Below are 20,010 nucleotides of genomic sequence, written 5' to 3' on the forward strand. Positions count from 1 at the left end.
GGAAGAGGGTTAGGAGGGACCTGCTGCTTTGCCAGAGACAACCAGCATGATTCAGTATCACAAGATGATCCAATTTACAAAGACACAACATGAGAGAAATCTCCTGTCCGACCCTCAGTAACAGCAGGAGAAACAGGCAGGACGTGCTAGTTGATAACAAAAAAACGTTTGAATGAAAATACCTACAGAATAAATGAAGGATGTTAGCTTGATTTTTGTCTCATACAAATGTACATCAGAACAAATCCATCAAGTTCCAGAGTTCCAGGCATGTGGAAGACATATATGAGATAAGATGCAAACACTTGCAATGTCAGGTTCTATTACCTTAACATATGTGGAGTGTGCACTTTCCTGCCCGAGATAGCTCTCTAATCAGTGCCACTGAAGTTTCTGCTTAGTGGAGTAAAGCAATAGATAGACTGGCTAATGGTAAAAGCAGCATCTTTTCCAGCTTCAGTAAAGATATTCAGGAATTTTCTATAGACTACTCCAGAGGAGACTGCAGTTTCCACAACAAAAATTAGAATTTTTGAAGGACAATGACAATATAATTCTGAAAAAATAATACATTTCCTTTAGGATAACAGAAAATGTTTAATTTCTGGGGACAATTTACATGAATCTAATGCGCACACACACACACACACACACACCCCTTCCTGCTGTGAGTCAGAAGGTTTCTGTTTGCACACTCAAGCATGGTGTGTTTAAGGCCATGAAAGATGCAACAAAGATGGGAAGAAAGTTAATTCAGTTTAAGAGGAGATATTTTCCACATTTATTTATAAATAAAAATAAAAATAAATAAAATTTTAGTTGAAACCAAAATGTCAAAGCATTGAAGCAAATTTCCTGGGATGGAAATACCTGTTCTGTCCCAGTCTAATGTCCCAATCTGAGAGGAATTCTGCATTGCAGCTCTCAGAGTCATTTGATTCAAGCACATCTCTTCCAGGAAAGGTCTTTAATGAACAAGTATATTTGAATCTACTTACAAAGCAATAGAAACAAAAGAATTGTCATCAACAGTCAAATCTTGCTCTTTTTGACAAGGACTGCAATTTATGCCATAAAAACTTTGAAAGAAGTTGGGAATTAAATCGTACTTCAAAAAATTCTTTCAATACACTGTGTAATAAATAGTACACTGAAGACAAAAACAGATTGGCAGGATTTTGGAGAGCAATGTCCCATATTATTACATCACCAAAGACACATTGGAGCCTTCTGAACAGTTACACGTTTGTTTGGGATTCAGTGCAAGAAACCACTACCCTGAAACCTAATCATATTATGAGTTATCTTTGCCAAAACTCATAAATTCAAGCACAGAGAAAACATATTGGGTGTCTGGAAACAGTGGAGGTAATTTTTCCCTTCAGACCTACTAGAGATTTTCACTATAGTGAAAAACTCTAAGGTATCATTCTAGAAATAAGTTGGGAAACTGTTTCCCAGCCAAAATTACTTGGATCTGCTTTAAATGCGAGGAAAAATACCCACTGAAATCATAAAAACTCTCTGGATTTACACTGTTAGCTTCCCATAAAGCCAGCTGTTGATGCCCAATTGTTTTAAATGCCTTGCAATGATCCCAGCTCATTTCCTATCTGGGTCACACAAGGCCCTAAAAGCCAAAGCACACATGCAGGCTCAGGGGTGCAGGAGCAGAGGCAGGAACAAGCTGCCAGCAGAGCCATTCCCAGCAATTAGAGCTCGACAAGCACCTACAGACTCCCTGGAACAGAAAAATATCTGGAATTGGGGTACCTACCCTCAAATGTCCCTGCCTCCAGGGGTCCCGAGCAAAAGACATATTTACACTGCAGAGTTTTGCATGGCTCTCTTGACAGCACAAAGCAGAACATTTTCCATGTGGAAGACTTAGCCAGTTCTTTGGCAGCTTGGTTTTTAATGAGGAAACACTTATTCCACAAAGGCAAAACACATTGTGATTTAACTGAAATTTTCAGTAAGGCACACTTTATCTAAAGATCAAAATTGTAAATTCGTGAAGCAAAACATTGTACATCATCAGTTTTAGTGTGCATCATCTATCATAGCTATAGAATTAAATGAGCAAGGAAACAAAAAAAAAATATATATATAAGAACAAAAGAAAAGTATATTTATATATTTATATATTATATTAACAAAACCAGAATTTTCCAGGTGGAATTAAAGTATAAAAACCTCAAAATTTTTAACATGGGCTCAAAATACTGGTTTGCAAACAGAGCTGTAGCTTTGATTTGAGGTTATCTCACATTCACCTTGAGCAAGTGGACAAAAGTAGCAAAATTCAAGACCATACCTATTTGTAAAACAAAACTCAAGAAATGTCAAAAAATGCCTACATATCTTTTTGCAAAGATTTTTTTTATTCCCTTTGTATATTGGCATGCTCACAAGCCTGTGAAAAGAAATTTAGAATCTTCCATGGATGCAACAATATTCAAAAGAGGACATTTGAGGGGATGCCATGACTGACCTAGTGGGGGGTGGATTCACTATTCATCCTTGGTCTTGCAGGGTAGGGAGTTATATCAACACTATAAAACAACACAGGGCATAATTTTTCCTTTCTTTTCTCCCTAAGATTGTATTCAAGTGGAATCAGGCAACTGGGAGAGACAGAGGAGACTTGTGCTTCTCAGGATATGTGTTATGTTTAATTGCTGAAGGCATGAAGCATTTTAAAAGGTTTGTCAATAAAATCCCTATTTAGTTAACCCCAATCTCTTCAGATCTCTTGTTACAGGCAGCCTTCTGCTCTTAACATCTGGGCAGGCAAAGCCTCCAATTACACTGCTGCATTTGGTAGCTTACTAGATCTAGAGAAGGGTCCCCAGAATATCCATTTCCCTTGGTAGCTGCTTATCCCTGGCTAGTCGGATGATGCGCAGCCTTCGTGTCACGGGAGGCACGTAATCGCGTGGCACACACCCAGCGGGTGTGCGCACTCCCGTTAAAGCCAAAGCTCTCCGTGACCTCCCCTCTTTTGGGGCTGCACTTACATCTGTCACAGCTCTACTCTCTAATTGGTGGGGCAGGGCAAAGGGAGAGAGCAGCCTGAGATCGCAGCCAGGAGCCGATCACACCACTCGAGCTCCTCTCCCCTGCGTGCAGCCTGGTGCTTCAGGGAAAAAGGCAGGAGCAGGCAGGAGGCTGCTGAGGTGGCTCTGGACCAGAGGGAAGGCACCTGCCAGCTCCTCCCAAAAACCCCAGGGAGCAGAGCCTGGCGTGCACGCTGCAAATCATCAAACTCATCCAAATCAAGACACGGGGCTCCATCCAAAATAAAGATCCACTAGCAATCAAACAGCTCCACAGCAATTTTTCTCCTTAGTATGTCCCAAATATTGAAGAAAACCAAGTTTCAGCACAGTTGTCTCCCCTACACCAAGATAAAACTACGACTTTTTTTCTTCCAAGCCTTGGCATCTGCAACTATAAATTACCACAAACTTCACAAAGTTCAGCTTCTGGAGTCTTTCAACTTAAACACTTAACACCATTTCTTTTTGTAACACCCAGATTTTGTATTGTACTCTGCTGAACTTTCCTTCCTGAATAAATCTCAAAATTCATGCATTTATCTCTTGCTTTTTCCTTCATTTTCATTTTTAGTTCCTCCTCTGCAGCCAAATCAGTGTCTTTAAATGCTTATTAGGAGTTGTTGAGAATTTAATATTTTAATGTCAAAAGTCTGACAGCAAAATTACTGAGATTCTGTAGCAACATAGGCCAATTTTCCAACTTTTTTAGAAGGCAACAGAATATCATTGCCCTCTGTTTGTTCCCAGTCCATCTGCCAGCTAATTTGCAGGCACAAGTAAAACCATCTTTTCTGTTCTCTGTACTTACTTTTCCTTTACTTTTGCATCCAGTTCTGTGACAATGAACAAGGGTAGATCAGCTGCATAAATTTCTCTTAAAGATTCTATTTTAACCTTCAAGCCTTGTGTTTGTCACTTTAAGTTTATGTGCCAAAGACATGAGAGAGCAAAAGCCAGCAGTTTGTCAAAGCATGATCTCTGGGGACGTGGGTACTGTTTCAGCTGTCACCATTTCACCCTATACACCTATTGATGTAACTTTTGATGTGCAGCAACAAATGGTAAACAATTCTTCTCTCAGAGAAAACTTCTGCCTGTGTTGCAGTCAGTGCTTTTGATCAATAAACTATTGAGGTATCTTCCAGCAGGAATGTTATTCAAAGTGTTGCTCAGGAACAACATGCTCCATGCACTATTTGCATTCAGTGCTGTGAGCTTTTTATTTCTATTCTCTCTTCAAGCATCTTTCTATTGCTCACTGTTTATCCACATCTTCAGTTCCTGAAAAGGATCACTGGTTTCTCTTGGTGTAAGCTTTAATTAAAGCAATAGGTCACTCTCTGTATCACCCCAAGCACAAAATCCGGTTCTTTCTGTGGCACTGGTACCTCACAGGATCATTTCTTCATGTTAGACCCTATACTCACATCTTCTAACATAATTCCCTGGGTTCACTGAGCCCTCTTGAACTCACAGCCCCTCGATTTCTTAGTTATGATGTAAGGTTTGCCAGGCTGCTCCAGAGTTTATAAATGGCACTCACAGTAACTAACTGCTGTCAGGATAGCCAGTGCTTTACACACTTCATTTTCAAATCCCTCTTCTGCAAATGCAATCCAAACCAGCCATCTCCACCACTGCTACATGGAAGTGCCATCATCCGTCTGTCTTGGTATAACTAGTGACTTTATGCTCTTTATCCAAGCTGAAGTAGATTCTACTCCTAGTACCCTAGATGTACTGCTGTGTTGGTAAGTGACGTCCTCAAATCCATGCAGACCACAGTTTCCCACACTGTTAGTATTACTGGTATGTTAATATAAAGCCTAAACACCGCTGTGCCCTGTCAGTGGTTTCTCTCTTCTCCTCACTCACTTCTCCCCAGTTTCTGCTGTAAACTGACCCATTTATATGGCTCTTTTCTTCTGCCTAACACACCAGAGCTCTTGTCTGAATTTTCACTTTATTAAAAATGCAAATGCAGAGTAGTCTGTGCTCTCTGCACTACATTTATAGAGAGCTCTGTTTTCTCAAAGTCAAGGCATTAAAGGCCCTGGGTGTGCACCACAGAATCTTTCTTCTGTTTAGACAGCTTTTACACACTCTACCCACACTGAGATTTTCTTTTTCTACAAAGTTCCAGTCAGATTCCAGAACTGTCTATTATGCAGACAGCTGATAGCACTTCATTTGCCCGGTCTCTGGAACAGACATCTTTACTGACAGATTTGCAGAATAGTGTGATACTAACCTTGCCCTGAGGAAGATGCAGAGGGGTTGGAACAAGATGATCTTTATGATCCCTCCCAACCCAAACCATGGCATAATTCTATGAATAATTATTTCTTAGAATTCCATTTACTGCGCCCTTATGTCAGTTCCATATCTTATGGTTTTCTCCACGAATGTGCAAACCTTCACCTATGCAGTTAGTCACACAACCTGTGCTTCACTGCTGTTCTTCCCTGTATTCTGTCTTCTACCTCAAAACTCCCCACTTGTCACCTTTATTAAACTGTTCTCCTTGACTTACACTCCCACTGGATGCACTGGATGTTATGAATGCTTTATCTCGCCTCTGAAACACACTGAAAACTCTTTGTTTGAGGCTCATATTCTGGGTTCATTTTCCAGTGCTGGACCATACTTTTGCAGTGCCGGATTAAACCCTTGGCACAGGCTTTTCTGTGACAGTATACCCAGCTGAACAAAATCCTGAATTATAAATTAGCACACAAATCAAAAACCAAGTTTTGAGAGGACTGAAAATACTCCAGAGGAGTATTGCTAAGGAATTTGGCAGCAGTTTTTAGGTGGAAAAAAATATTCAGGCTACAAAAGTTAGAACATTAGCTGACATCTGACAAGGCAATGCTTTTAATGCCACCTTTAATTTCAAAATGCTGCATTATGTTATGTTGCACAGTGATGTCAGACACACTGTGCATGTCACAGTCAAGTAGCAAAAAAAATAGTCAGGGCTATTCCCTTTGCTGAATTTAATTCCCAGATACGAAGGGTTCACCTTCTGCCTTGCTGCTGCAGCACTTTTCACAGCTCTGCTACAGCGTCATGTTTTCTGTGACACCTTTCATCTGAAGATATCAAAGCAAGCCACAGACTCACACTAATAACAGACTATTCCTGGAATACTTACAAGGTAAGAAATTACTATAAAGCCCAATTTATTGATGAGAAAATTGAATCAGAGTTTTGTTAACGAGAAAACGGAATTAGAAATTTATTAAACTGAGCTAGGAATTGATTAGAGGTGACAGATGACAGACTTAACCCCTGAATTCCTGGCTCCCAGCCCCAGATATCACATGCACAGTTCTCAGCAGTCTCCAACTGAACTCAGTGTTTTTGCCCATGACTCCAACCCAGCTGCAGGCAGATGAAGGTATTCCTCCCACGCCCCAGAGCAATTCATTACATTACACTCTACCCTTATTGCAACAAAGTGGTGCCATTAAAGCCCATCCTACAGAGCCCCACAGGAGTGTGTGACCAGAATGAAAGCAGCAGGGCACAGTTCACGAGCCACCAGTGAAGCACTTTACCACAACTTGCTTTCAGAAGTAAAAGCCTCATTTTAAATAAAACAAAAACTTCTGCTTTGATAAATGGTGGCTGCTTCAAAAAGATATTCTGTTCTCAAAGCTCCCCAGCTAAATGCCATCACAGCTGTAAGGGCCAACCACGTGTGTAGTCAGGCTGGGAATTATCCACATAAATAAAGAGCACAGCTTGAAACATTGACTTTTTCCTGATCAAAAGGGCCTGGGAGGCAACTGGACAGTTTGGATCAGGCAAAGGATAGGGCTTTTATTATTTTCAAAGAACACCCCAGTGAATAGAGTAGCCAATGTGGCCCTGGTGGCAGTGATATGTTCTAACACTCCCCTCATCCCACACAAATTACTTAGAAGCTTGGCTTTGGGTCTATTTACGGTTTGGGGTTTTTCCATTTTTCTTTTTGTTTAAGAACTTTTGTAGGGAAAACCTGAAATACAATCAATCCTTTCACGAGGCTTTTTAATATCATTGCCTGTCTGAGATACCTCCCTCACATACCAAATAATAAATTGCAAATATTAGCAAAGAAATCTTCTCATATGTCTTCATTTTACCCATATTAAGAAAATAAGTGCCTAAATTCTGTCCAAGTACTTTTTTTTATTTTACTATGAATTTTCATGTTAATTTCCTTTGTATGTATGTTTCAGTCTGAAATGAATAAAGAACACAAAAATCCCTTTCCTTTCCTGTTTTTATTTCTTTCACTAGTTATTTTCAACTACATATGCTTAAACGCAAGATTCAACAGGAAAAAAAATCATGAAAAAAAAAAAAATCAAACTCATGAAATATTCACACTCTTACATTTTGTAAAGCTGTTCTATTTAACCAAACCTAAAGGGTTTAAGCCACATTATAAAGCTAAATGTTCTTCAGAAAGAGGTATTTATCTTTTAACAGAAAACAATCTGACATGGGTGTTATGTGACAGCTAAGCAATGTATTCCAAATAAATACATTCCTTCAATATTTTGAATTTTGCAATTTGTTTTCATGCTAAACAGAAGTACTGTGGCAATAACAGCAATAACTTTGGTCTTGACTTCTTGAACAGCAACCCAGAAGGACACAGAGTTCTACCTTGTTCTTCAACTGTTGTCTATCTTATCATCCTATGACCACATATACAATAAAATATCTTTACTAACGTCATAAAAACATAGCAGATGCAGATATGTTATTTAAAACAAAAAAGATTCAGAGACAATCTTTAGTTCTATCTCAAACCAGTTTGATTTCCAGTTGTGGTGTTTTGATTGGAATCAGTTTGCAGAAGAAAACATTATAAATTCAAAATGCAGTAGCATCACTTGTACAACAGATGAGACAATAAGGTAGTATAAAACTATATTGAAACTGTAAAAGATATATCCACCCTGGGTGGTATGTTTTGGCTTTTAAATGTCAGGCAGAAATTACAAAGATATTATTTTCTATAACTGATCTCATAGGATTACCTGGGAGAATTGTTATGAAGTTAATATGTTCAAAATTTTTTACCTGAATACAAAGCTATGAAACATCAATGTCACTGCAGGCTCACCTGCTTTGCCTGCAAATGTAAATGAGTGGGTGTATAATAAATCTCCAGCATGTTGCCAATATGGGAAACCCACAGAGCAGTAACAGCCATTGGCTAGACTGGAGATTTCTGGAATACCACCTGTGATATAATGACTAAAAGTTGATAGGGATCTAATTTAATTGAAGCTAACAGCAAGATGTCCCTTTGACCTGGGCAGCAGTACTAGCAATTCCTCTGGCTTTTCTTAACAGTGATAGGATTCTGGAGCTTGTTAAACTGCATGGTTTCAAACTACTAACTTCCAGTAAAGCATTAATCATCACTCACTAAAAAAAATGTGCCCTATGAAGCACATTTTATGAACATATTTTTGCACCTATCTTTTTAAATTTTAAAACATTTATTTGCCCTCATTGTAAAGCTTATTCCCCCAAGACACCATCTGCAAGGGGTAGAGTAGTATAGGAAACAAAACTGAACCCATCTCCTTTAGCTGAGTGATCAAAAGATAGTCACTGTGCCTGTAGTGTAGGGAAAAGAGGTTTAATTTGTACAAAATTTCTCCCTGTTTGAAGGACGTCCCTAAGATGGATCTTTTTATCTGAAGCCTGAAACTCATTGTTTGATGGGGCAGGCCTGAACACAAACCACTGATGAAATTTACAGTCATATTTTGAAGGCCCAGATCCATATTCTAAGCGAGAGAGAAATCATATCTTTTCTTCAGAAACACCTCTTTCCTTTTCTCATTCTTCCATCAAATACCATTGTAGCTTCTATGTTCAGAGTCTAAGAGATGAGGAAGGAAGAGGAAATTTTTTGTTGTTTTAAACATCACTATGCAATACTTGTAGATTAAATCATGGAAAAAAATTTCAGATTACAATCTGATGCAGATGGGAAAAGCAGCAGAGCCAGGCAGGGTGAGGAATGTTATCAGAAACACCTATTTGTATCTCATGGTCCAGAGTGCAAAAGTAGAAACATATTTTCTTTAAACACCCAGAAATTAGAATTCTTTCTGAGATATGATAAACTCTCCATCAAACAGGGAGAAGCTGGATTCGAGAGAATCAAGGGCAGATTCCCCAACCAGTGTCCAATCCTGAATGCCTGAGAGGTTAAACACAAAACCTTTGGGAAGGGAGAGGACAAGAGAGACCTAAGAACTTACACAAGCAGGGGACTGGACTAAAGCACAATGTTCAAACAGAATTTGGTGATACAAGGGTAAAGAAGAAAGACATATATGAAGGTAACAATTAAGAGAAGGTATGATAGAACAGGAATTTGGGGACAACAAGGGGAATGCAAAGAGCTTTGCCTTTCCCAGTTCAATTTCATGGAGTCACAAAGGCACTTGAATCTCAGAACGTCTCTTCCAATTTGTTATGAAATAGTAACTAGGAGTAGACAACAAAGTACTCAAAAGTTTCTAATTAAACATATGGATGACACTCTCTGATCCAGTTACACATATCTGACTCAGTACAAAGCTTCACAGACCCAGACCTGTAACACCCCAGTACAGCAAATGGATGTGTGCACTGAGAAACTCGACAGGTGACTCAACCTGTAAGTGCCATTTGTAGCAGAAGACATTGTTTTACACCTGGGTGATGACAGCATGATGGGTTTATATTCACAAAATATTGAAGTATTGCAATATTTCTTTCCCTCAACACGTTTTCTTCAACACTTTCACACCAATGTGGGTTAGTCAGCCACAGAACTTCAGCTGCCACATGTTGGCACTAACTCACTGACCTCAAGCCAGTGCTTGAAGACTGAGTTCAGCTGTGTGGAGTCTCCCACCCTACTTACCACTTACTGAAGATCAGAGAGAGAGCATTACCATCCCACACAGCCTCTCTGTTTTTTCTCCAATCAAATCCTCATGGGCATTTTGATATGCACATAGCACTGATTATAGCACAAAGCACTTTGGATGGTGTCGCACACACAGTATTTCCTATGTCATTGGCAAGTGTCTGTCTATACTCTCCCCTTACTGATAGGGAAGGTTAAGAATTAGACATAGTACCCTATCTTGGCTATAAATCAAATTCAAATTTGCAGTAGGTGGGACTGGAAGCCAGAAATACCTGGTTCCTTGTTTCCATCCACCCAGCAGACCACACAGTCACCAGAGGGAAATGAAAGTTTCTATCTTAATACATTTAGTAAAGGCTAAATCTAGTCCATCAGTGAAAACATTCAGGGGAATACTACTGAATTCCCATACTGAGCAATATCTTTATATATAATTCACAACTGCTAACATTTCCCTTAGCTTTCAGTACCCAGTTTCTGTGAGTATTCTTTTCTCCAAATAAACATTGACAGTCTGTGGTTGATTGCTTGGATCACAGCAGTGTATTTTAGCTGCAGGATTTAGGCTGGAGTCTCTTTTGGGGGTGTGCATGCCTAGAACTAAAAACAGAGGTTTAGGCCCAGGGACTAAACAGACTTCTGAGCCTACAAAAACTTTTTAGATTTTGTTTGTCTCTGGGTGTATTACATAAAGTTGTGAGTTCATACCAAACCTACCTTCTCTGCCCACAAACTAGAAAGAGTTTTAAAGTGCTGGGAGCACAACCTGACCTGCTGAGTGCGTGCAAGCCGAGAGAGCAGGTTTTGTTGCAGACTGAACAACCTGAAAACAGTCACGTCTCAGTATCAGAGGCCTGAGCTGCATGGCCTGAACAGGGGCAGCTTAAACAGCTCTTCCTTAGGGTTCTGAGCAGCTCAGAGTCTGAGAGAGAACTCTCTATTCTTCTCTACTTTTATTTCTCTCCAATTAATTATATTTTTCAAAACAAAGGGATGTAATTCATCAGCATTAGAAATGGTGCCAAGAAAAGGACAGACCCTTTTTTAAACATTCTCTTCACATTTCTTCACTGGCCAACTGACATTACCCAAGACATGCCTTGTAGCTAAGGCCCGACGGAGAAGAGCAGAGTCCTTGAAGGAGTGGAAACCTGGGAAGGTGGAACTGCTCTGCTGACCCCAATAAAGAACACAGCAGGTGAATGAAGAGTGTCAGTGGATAGACTGAAACCTGCTGAGTCCATGTTCACTGCTATTAACACATCAGTGGGCTTTATACTTTGGGGGGAAACAAAGCCCAAACCACAATTTTAGCAGCAGAAGAAGGAAACAACATAGCTGTAATGATGTGTAAAATTCAGGTAATGGGGTTAGCACAGGTGCGGCATTGCAGGCAAAAGGGCATTGGGGTCCCACAGTCACTGCCTCTGTGTCAGAAGACCACCTATGAATGTTAAAGAGATGGCACAGGTTTCCTTGGATCTCTCAGCTTTGCCTGTTTCAGTATTTGCAGACTGCCATGCTGAGTACCTGACATGGACACTCTTATACTCATACTCATCTCTTCAGCATCTATGAGCATTTTCTTGTCAAGTATCTGTAACACAATTCTAAAAACTCCTTGTTTGTCTCAGTCATCCTTTGAAATTATTAACTAAAAATAAATCTAGAATACAATCTCCAATGAATTTAAATCCTAGGTACAGCAAAAGCAATTGTTTTACAGCATGGAGCATTTTTGCTTCTCTTTCAGTATATATTACAGTAGTTTATACATTTGCTATGGTGAACACATTTTTCCCGATATCCTGATAAATATTTCTGACTAGAGGACCTCAGCTACTTACAGCTCTCATATGCTAAGTATGAAGCAATACAGGCTGATCCCACAGGAGCTGTGTAGTATTTTAATTACAAGTTTGTGATAATTGTCTGGATTCCTTCCTTGTGTAAATCCAGTGAATGGACATGTTTCCATATGATGACAAGCTTCTACCTAGCATTTTATAAAATTCCTCCAGTACTTTTTCTCTGGAGAAGCTGAATAAACACAAAATGTTGTGATATTTTGATGAAGAGATAAACACCTTTAACATACACGAAATTGTAAGTATTGCCTCTTAACAACTAAAGTTTTATGACAAGATATATTCATTAAATGCAGTAAATATTCATTCTTACCACAAGACTGCTGTCCAGAGAAAGTCTTTTCCCAAATTCCCTTTTCTGTAGCTGTCTTTTTTTCTCCATAGCTGAGGTTATTTTTTTTTTTTCCTTTTGATCGACTAGAAATACCAGGCTGCTTTCAGCATCACTGAAAAAAAAAAAAGTAAAACATTTAAACACATATTTCAATATCTTACTTAACAGTTACTGTCTTTCATCATTAACTTTGTAATAACCCAGCAGCTAATGACTGTGTTTCTAGTACACTACGTTCCAGGAACAAATTTTCTGTGCCAAAAAATCTAAACTCTCCAAACAGAAACATTACCAATATATTTGGGTCGCATCTCAAAGGAAGAAAAAAAAAAAAATCTGCTACAACTCTCTTTATCAATACACCCATGTTTCCATGGTCTTTTTTGAAATGGGCTGAGAGCTGAATTTGCAGAGCCAATGATTTACCTGACGCTGGGCAGGGGGAGGGAAACAGTTTGTTTCACATTAATTGCACTTCTCAGTAAGCCCTGCTTGTTGGCACATCTGTGCTGCCACTGTGATGTACAAATTTTGGACCCAATCCTAAAGAGTTCTAAGAGCTTTCAACTCCCATTATCCTTAATGAAAGACAAACGCCCTCAGCAGTTTCCTTAGATTTTTAAGGTCAAAGATTCTGCTGTGATAATCAGACAGTCCCACTGCCTGTACAGTACAGCCAGGGAATTCAGACCACAAAGCTTCCACAGAGAGAATTAATCTTTCCTCTTTCATAGGGCTTGGTAAGTCCTGGCCAGTGGTTTCTACTAAAACCAAGGCACAGTTTACAAGTAACAACTACAGGTTCTCCTCGTAAATGTTCACCCTGCTATATGTATCTGAAAGTTTCAGCTTGTATATTAATATTTATTTGTGATACAGGAATATGGGCAAAATTAATGAATTTATTCAGAATATACAGAAAGTAGTAGAATGATAACAGATATCAGAGTCTAGCCTAAATTAAGGCAGGCAGATGTGCTCATACAGAACCAAGAACAGAAGTTATCTCCTGCATCTCATAGTGACTGTATTTACTCTATCAGAGTCTCACTAACTGAAAAAACAAGATTTGGTAAAAGGAAAGGATCTGTGTGTTTCCAATCCTTTCTGCTTGTTATGAACATCACCTTGGGTCACACACAGCCAGGTGATGCACAGATACCTCTGCTATAGGGTAGCACAGCTGGCATTCCCAAAAGCAGCCTTGCACATGCCCTCCAAACACATTTGCATGCCTGTGGATAGACTTCTCACGCACCTGTGAACGATCCCATCTGTCGCTGTGGGGGTATCAAGCGGATAAAACCATCACAGCTCTTTCCTCAAGTTGACCCTGAATGCTCTGCCATAAGGGCACACAGGGGCCTGAACGCGGGCCAAGCACAGGCCACCTGCAAGGAGAGCAGGATGCTCCAGGCTCAGCCTCTGAAGCCAGCTGGAATTCAGAGGGCTCCCAGAGGCACACGCACTGGGATCACCAGGTACGCTGTGGGCATCACACTGGGACTGCTCTTTGAAAGCACTTCCCGTGGGGAAGCTGTGAGTGCTCCAGCTACCAAACCATGCAGTGTTGAATTCAGCCTTCTGTTGAACGGCATCTCATGTCTCCTATGCTTCTTTTGTTCTTGTGGTTTATACTTATGCAAGACCAGAATTCAGGTCATTCTCCCAAACAGATAAAAATTAACCTCTCTGTATATTCATCTAAGGAACACATGCAGTGAGAACATGTACTTACAATGGTGGGAAAAGCTGTTATTGCACTGTAATCACTGCTGCCTTGTGAGGTTTTCTTCAGGTTTACCTGTAAGCCCTTGCTTGCTTTCTTTTGTAGTTCCAACCTAAAACTACACATGCTATTTAATTCAGTTAATAAGGAATCTCAATGATGTACTATCACATAATTCCCATTGTTTCCTGATTAGCGAGCAAAACACCACAATAGATTCAAACAAACACAGCAGCATTGCATGACACTGTTTGTGTGATTATGCCAGAAATTAGCAAAAGACCTTATGTAATCATTATATCATTCTCCTGAGCATGTATCATGCATGGAGAGCATGACTTCCACCAAGGGAGCCTTTGTTGAGCACAGAACCACTTAAGAATGAGTTAGTGAGAGCTACAGCTGGAGCCAGTAATCCCCATGGAAGGTCAAGTACTTAATATGAGTTAAGTGCCTGAAGTTTCCATCTGCAGATATTTGGTGGAACCACCCCAAATTCTAGTTTAGAAGTAAAACCAGGAAGGATTATTATTAATTATTCCTATAGTTTATATGTTGCCCTGGGCACTTGAAGTGGATTTACTGCCATAGGTAGCACAGCACAAGGACCTACTCATGTACTGGTGCAACAACTCCAGACCTGCTGGCTCCACTCCTTCCCTCACATACACCATGGGAGCTCCTACCTCTGCATGTTACCTTTAGCAAGCTGTCACACATCAGTCTGAAGAGTTAACCACCTAGGGCTAAACACACTTAAAGTTTTGAATTACAGGTAATTATCAGACAAGATAATACAATACGTGTACCAACATACGTTGATGCCTCAAAGTACCCATCTCAGAAGGCCTTTAAAGAAAAACGATCATCAGAGTGAAGCACTTAAGAAAAACAGAACAAGTTTCCATCTTGGAATGGTCGTTTTTGTGCATCACACTGCTCGTCACAGAGAAAAAATGACCCTTCCAGGTAAATCTCTCTTCCTCTGAGACCAAACAAAAGATTAACAACAACTCAAAATGGAGCTAACACATCCACTGGGAAGCTCAGCAGAGGAGAACAGCAGCCCAGATGGATCAGTCTTGGAACACGAAAGTGCTGAGAAGCATTTTGCCCAACCATCAGAAATACTACTTTTGTGCTACCAAGAGAACAGACTATAGAAATTTACATGCCTTCCCTGACCAATTTGCTTGTCAATATATTTACAGCAGAGACCCCAGTGCTCAGCACTCAGACCCTGAAAATCCCATTTAACTGAGTGGAACCCTGAACTATTGCAAAGTCACATCTGATTTATGGTGTCTTCACCCATACTGCACTCACACGTGCACATTTCCAAATCTTTGGGGGCACATCTTCTAGTCCTTTGTGTTGCAGGAAATGTTTCTGCTGTAGGACTCTTCCCTAAGGGACTATACAGTTCATCTGTGTTGAGCATATGGGGGCAGGCACTGGGTTTAAAGCACTTGGCAATGAAGGCTGTATGCCCAAGAAGCATGTGGGATCAGTCTAAGAGAATGCAGGTCCCAGATGTTTGCCCAGCGTCTTCTCAGGTTTGTGCTGAGCTCAGGGGAGAAGGTTTTGTATGGACAGAAAAAACTCTCAGAGGAAGACCCGAGCATGATCTTACTTCAATAGGGTATTATCCTCCCTGCTCAGGAAGCCAGCAAGCCAGAGGCATCAGCTTGATTATATATCCCAAGGTGCAGTGTTTTTAGTACTCAGTACAAGAATGTTCATTACTTCAGGAGATGGCTTGAAAAGCATGCCCTGGAGAAATGGTATGATTAACATAGAAAAGCAGTCTCTAAAATCTATGCAAGAAATTTCTTGGATTATAATACCCTCTTCATTTCTAGTAGTAACAAAGGATGATTGATGTATATTGCTTTAGCTGATGAAAACATACAACATTATATTCCTTGGATAAGCATCCGAGATATTTTCAGGCAGTTTGAAACGGCAGTCACATTTCAACAGAGCTATGCCAGCATATACTGTGTGCTAGTTCCCAGCTGGCATAACTGTTTGGTAACTGGAAATGGACTGTATTTATTTTTCTCTTACAAACATGTATAAATTTAACAGTTATGACACATGACAAAAGTGACAGCTCTGCAAACCAGCATCGTTTTGTTTAAATTCAGGGCAGATACAATGCAGCCTCCCCACTCTTGGTTTTGCACAACTTAATGCTGCCAGAGGTAAAACACCCGTGGGGCAGCAAGGAATTCCCTCTCAGCAGCCAGCTTGTCTTTCCCAGGTGTTAACAAGAGGAGAGGATTTGTGATTTGTGGAAATCTAACTGTTGGGTAACCAAACGAGGCTAGAGTTATACAGTGATCACCTTTAAATGTGTTTTCTACTCTGTTAGCCCTGCTTCCTTGATGGCCAGATTTTAGACTGAGAGGAAACAACCAGAACTGGTATTATCCCTCAGCAAAGAGAGGAGGAGGAAAATGATATCACTGGCATAGGTCAGGAAGCAGCAATGAGAAAGTAAAGGTTGTCATCAATGGAAATGTTAGTTAGAATGAACAGCTGACCTAAAGGTGAAATATTTTATCTCTCATTATCAATCTGTGGAGTGATTCAGTTTCCTAGGAACCTAATTGAATTGAATCTGTCATTTTGCAGCTGGGTTTCTTTTGCCAGCTCTGGTGTTAACACCAATGTGCATACACTGGCTTTTGTTGTGGTCTTTGCAGCGAAAGTACAATAAGTACAGTTCGTCAGGGCCTCTCAGAACTGGAAGGAAAAAAAGATTCCAGAATTAAGGAGTTGATGTTTGCGTAACAGACCAATGTTCAGCTCTAGAAAATCACTACATTTATCTTGCTAGGCATAGGCCACTCAAAAAATACTAGGTTTATACAAAGCAATTTATTTCCGTTGGTTTTTTGGTGGGGTTGGGTTTTTTCTTCCCCTAAAGGCAGAGTATTCAAACCATTCTGCCTAGTCATTACAAGGCAGCTGTGAACACGGTTTCATTTCCACATCCTTATCTCTCCCCATTGTGGTATGTAGCTTGGTCATGACTTTAAGTGACAAAGTAGAAAAATAGTCCCTAAATTCTCCTTTGAGTTGGTATTTCAAAATTCAATACTTGGGAAATAGAAAACTGCAGCAACATCAGCACTTCTGCAACCTGACAGCTAAATTCTTTTTGTTCTGCCCCAGTGTATTTCACAGCATTGCCATGGGCAGGCCCTGCCTAATGCCAAATACTCCCAGGTATTTGCTGAGGCTGGTCAGCAGTTCATTAGCACTAATGTACATGTCATGCACTCACACCCACTGGATTAGGTTGCTATTTAGATTAGCAAGCTGCATTTTTGCAGAGAGGGAAGGAGAATGTGCCATGTGCCAGCATTAATGAGTTAATTAAATTAGAAAAATTCCAGCGCAGGAAGCTAAAATCAGTAGAATATTATGGGAATTAAAAGACAGCAAACACAGCACTGCTGTACCATTCTGCCTACATACCTAGATATTGACTCGCTTTGGAAAGTTATATTGAAAAATGTCAAGTTGTTCTGAAATATCTGGGTAGAATAATATTCTTTTCTAGTTCTCTTTTTTGTTGTTCTTGTTTTCCTGTGGAATAATTCATTTTGATACACCCCAAATTTCTTACAGTCTCTAAAGCTGTTACAAAGTTTATTGGAACTGTATAGGCAGTGCCAAGAGGCAACTGTGCCCTGCAAGTTATTTTGTGACCTAAAACACTCCCTAAACCAGTGGTCCTCTAGTTCTGATTGAAGATTGTCCAGTGGTCATAGATTCAATGGTTTGGGTTGAAATGGACCTTAAAGATCATCTTGTTCCGACCCTCACATCACAGGTAGGGATGCCACCCCACTATCCTGGGTTGCTCCAAGCCCCATCCAACCTGGCCTTGAGCACTGTCAGGGATAAGGCATCCACAAGTTATCTGGACAACCTGTGCCTCACCACCCTCTGAGTAAAGAATTTCTCACACCTAACCCAAATCTCTCTTCTTTTAGTTAAAAATCATTCCCCCTTGTCCTACCACTGCTCATCAGGCACCAGGCCACGGTAAAGTAGACCCCCAAAGAAGTGCGGGAAGGGCCAGAGGTGGATAAGGAACCGTCTCATCTTTTACCCTGCCTTGGCAGAGTTTGGACTAGATGGTCTCCAGAGGTCCCTTCCAACCCTAACTATTCCATGATTCTTTGCTTTTTAAGACTTTATTTAGGTACAATGACACTAACACACAGCAGTCTACAGAGAGACTGAGGGCTGACTTGCTTGAGAGCCAGATGCTGTGGATCTCTCCTGCCCTTACCCCGTCCCTCAGAAGGGAATCAGTAGAGAACATGGGATGGTCTCATGCAATTTCTGACTGGTGATCACTTGCCAGCAAAGAACAGACTCTTAGAATGTTCTAGAAACACAACTTTCAAAAGAAAGTATGCCAGCTCTAAATTCCACCCTGTTTCAGCCACAGTTTTCAAAGCATATTTATGCTTTCTTCATGCAAGATAATCTTCCAATTATTCAGCAAACTAAACAACCAGTAAAGCTTTCTATAGCACTGCTCCTAGGATTTAAACAAGTTAATATTAAGGGCTTAAATCCAGTAAACCTATCAGTGTGCTCAAAATAATACCAGGAATTTCAATACATCAGAAAATAAAGAATATGGCATTAAAGATGTTATTACTACGACAGCTGTCAAGATGAATTGCATGAGAAGCATTTAAAAGATTTATATCTCAGTATCTCACCAGGTTAATTAAATGGATGCATGCATTCATTTAAGAGGATAAGGTGGGTTGCAGTGACATAAAATGAGAGGGCACAAGATTATATTCTTTCAGCATTAACAAGAACAGGTTGAACCAATATCATTTCCGTATTCTGTAATAAGCATGATTCATCCATTGCCATTTTCAGCTCTCATTTTCTTTCTGGCAGGAAAAAAAAAGAGACTATGAACATAGACTAACATAATCAAAGCTTTAACCTTTTCAGTGTTTTCTATTTGGATTGGCTGTCCATTTTTATCATAGGATTTCAGGGCCATGCCTCAGGGGGGAGAGGAATCGCCAGTAAATTACACCAAAGAATGTTGGAAAGGTCAAAGGATTACCCTCCCCTGTTTGCTTTTATGGGACATATGAAGCATTCATATCATGCAATAAAATTATCGAGACAAAAATGATGAAAGATAAGCAGACAGAATGCAGGAATCTGTTGTCAGGACAGCCAGGGAAGAAAAAGGATATATTACAGTGTTATCATCAATAAAAAACAGATTATGACAATGGTGTTTCTGTATCCTTAGCTTCTGCACTGAAATCAAATCCTTCAGAGCAGTGTAAGACCTGTAACCAAGAAAGAGATATCCAGGCATGACTGAGACTATTCAGGCTGAAGGAAACATTAGACCCAAAGCTCCCATTTCTTGGCTCAGTTTCTAACCACCTATTATTATATATTACTTATTACCAAATACTACTATAAATTATGTGAAATAGGTAATTATGTGGTAAACATGCATTCCTTTAGTCACTGAGCCTCTTTCAGCAGTGCAAGGCTGTTAACCTGCAAAAGGCATGTTCTGAGCACAGCAGCAGCTGCCTCTGGGGGTTTCAACACACATTTGTTTCCCTCGGGAGCCACAGCTGAGCTTAGTCAGAAATAGTCAGTTCCAGGCACCTACAGAAGCTGAACTCCAGGACTTGAGGAAATTTCACTGTTACTGCTCACAGACCTAAAGGGTTATCTGGAGATTTTGAGGTTCAAAAGCAAATGCGCCATTTATATCCCAATAAAGACTCCTCTGGCATCAAGTAGATGCAACCTCTGTAATCTAGTACATCATTAATAGGGCTAGTTGTTTCTCATGGTAAAATGGCTGGCTGGCAGCAGAGACCCAACAAGGATCTCATCAAACACTGAATTACAAATCTTCTTCAGAGGCAGTGGCATCCAGTTCAGCTAATATGTTACAATAGTCAGAAAAATAAATGCAATTAAATCCAGCATCTGAATCAGTTTGATAGACAACTAATTGGAGGAAAGAATTTACAACACATAGTCAAGTT

The 20,010-nt window shown here is 40.1% G+C and overlaps 1 protein-coding gene across 10 annotated transcripts in view; it reads right to left on the bottom strand.

Annotated features, from left to right (window-relative positions):
• The window catches only part of NCKAP5 (NCK associated protein 5), a 379,214-nt gene that overhangs the window by 320,815 nt on the left and 38,389 nt on the right, over positions 1 to 20,010 (bottom strand). For 9 of the 10 annotated variants that reach the window (XM_048309430.1, XM_048309431.1, XM_048309429.1 and 6 more), the window contains one exon: positions 12,184 to 12,316. In XM_048309430.1, coding sequence (XP_048165387.1) covers positions 12,184 to 12,252 — 69 coding nt within the window. In that variant the 5' untranslated portion in view covers positions 12,253 to 12,316. Of the gene's footprint in view, positions 1 to 2,832; positions 2,898 to 12,183; positions 12,317 to 20,010 lie in introns of those variants that run through there. The other variant, XM_048309436.1, reaches the window with a different exon arrangement.

Source organism: Corvus hawaiiensis, chromosome 7, assembly GCF_020740725.1.
Source record: "Corvus hawaiiensis isolate bCorHaw1 chromosome 7, bCorHaw1.pri.cur, whole genome shotgun sequence".
Lineage (NCBI taxonomy): Eukaryota > Metazoa > Chordata > Aves > Passeriformes > Corvidae > Corvus > Corvus hawaiiensis.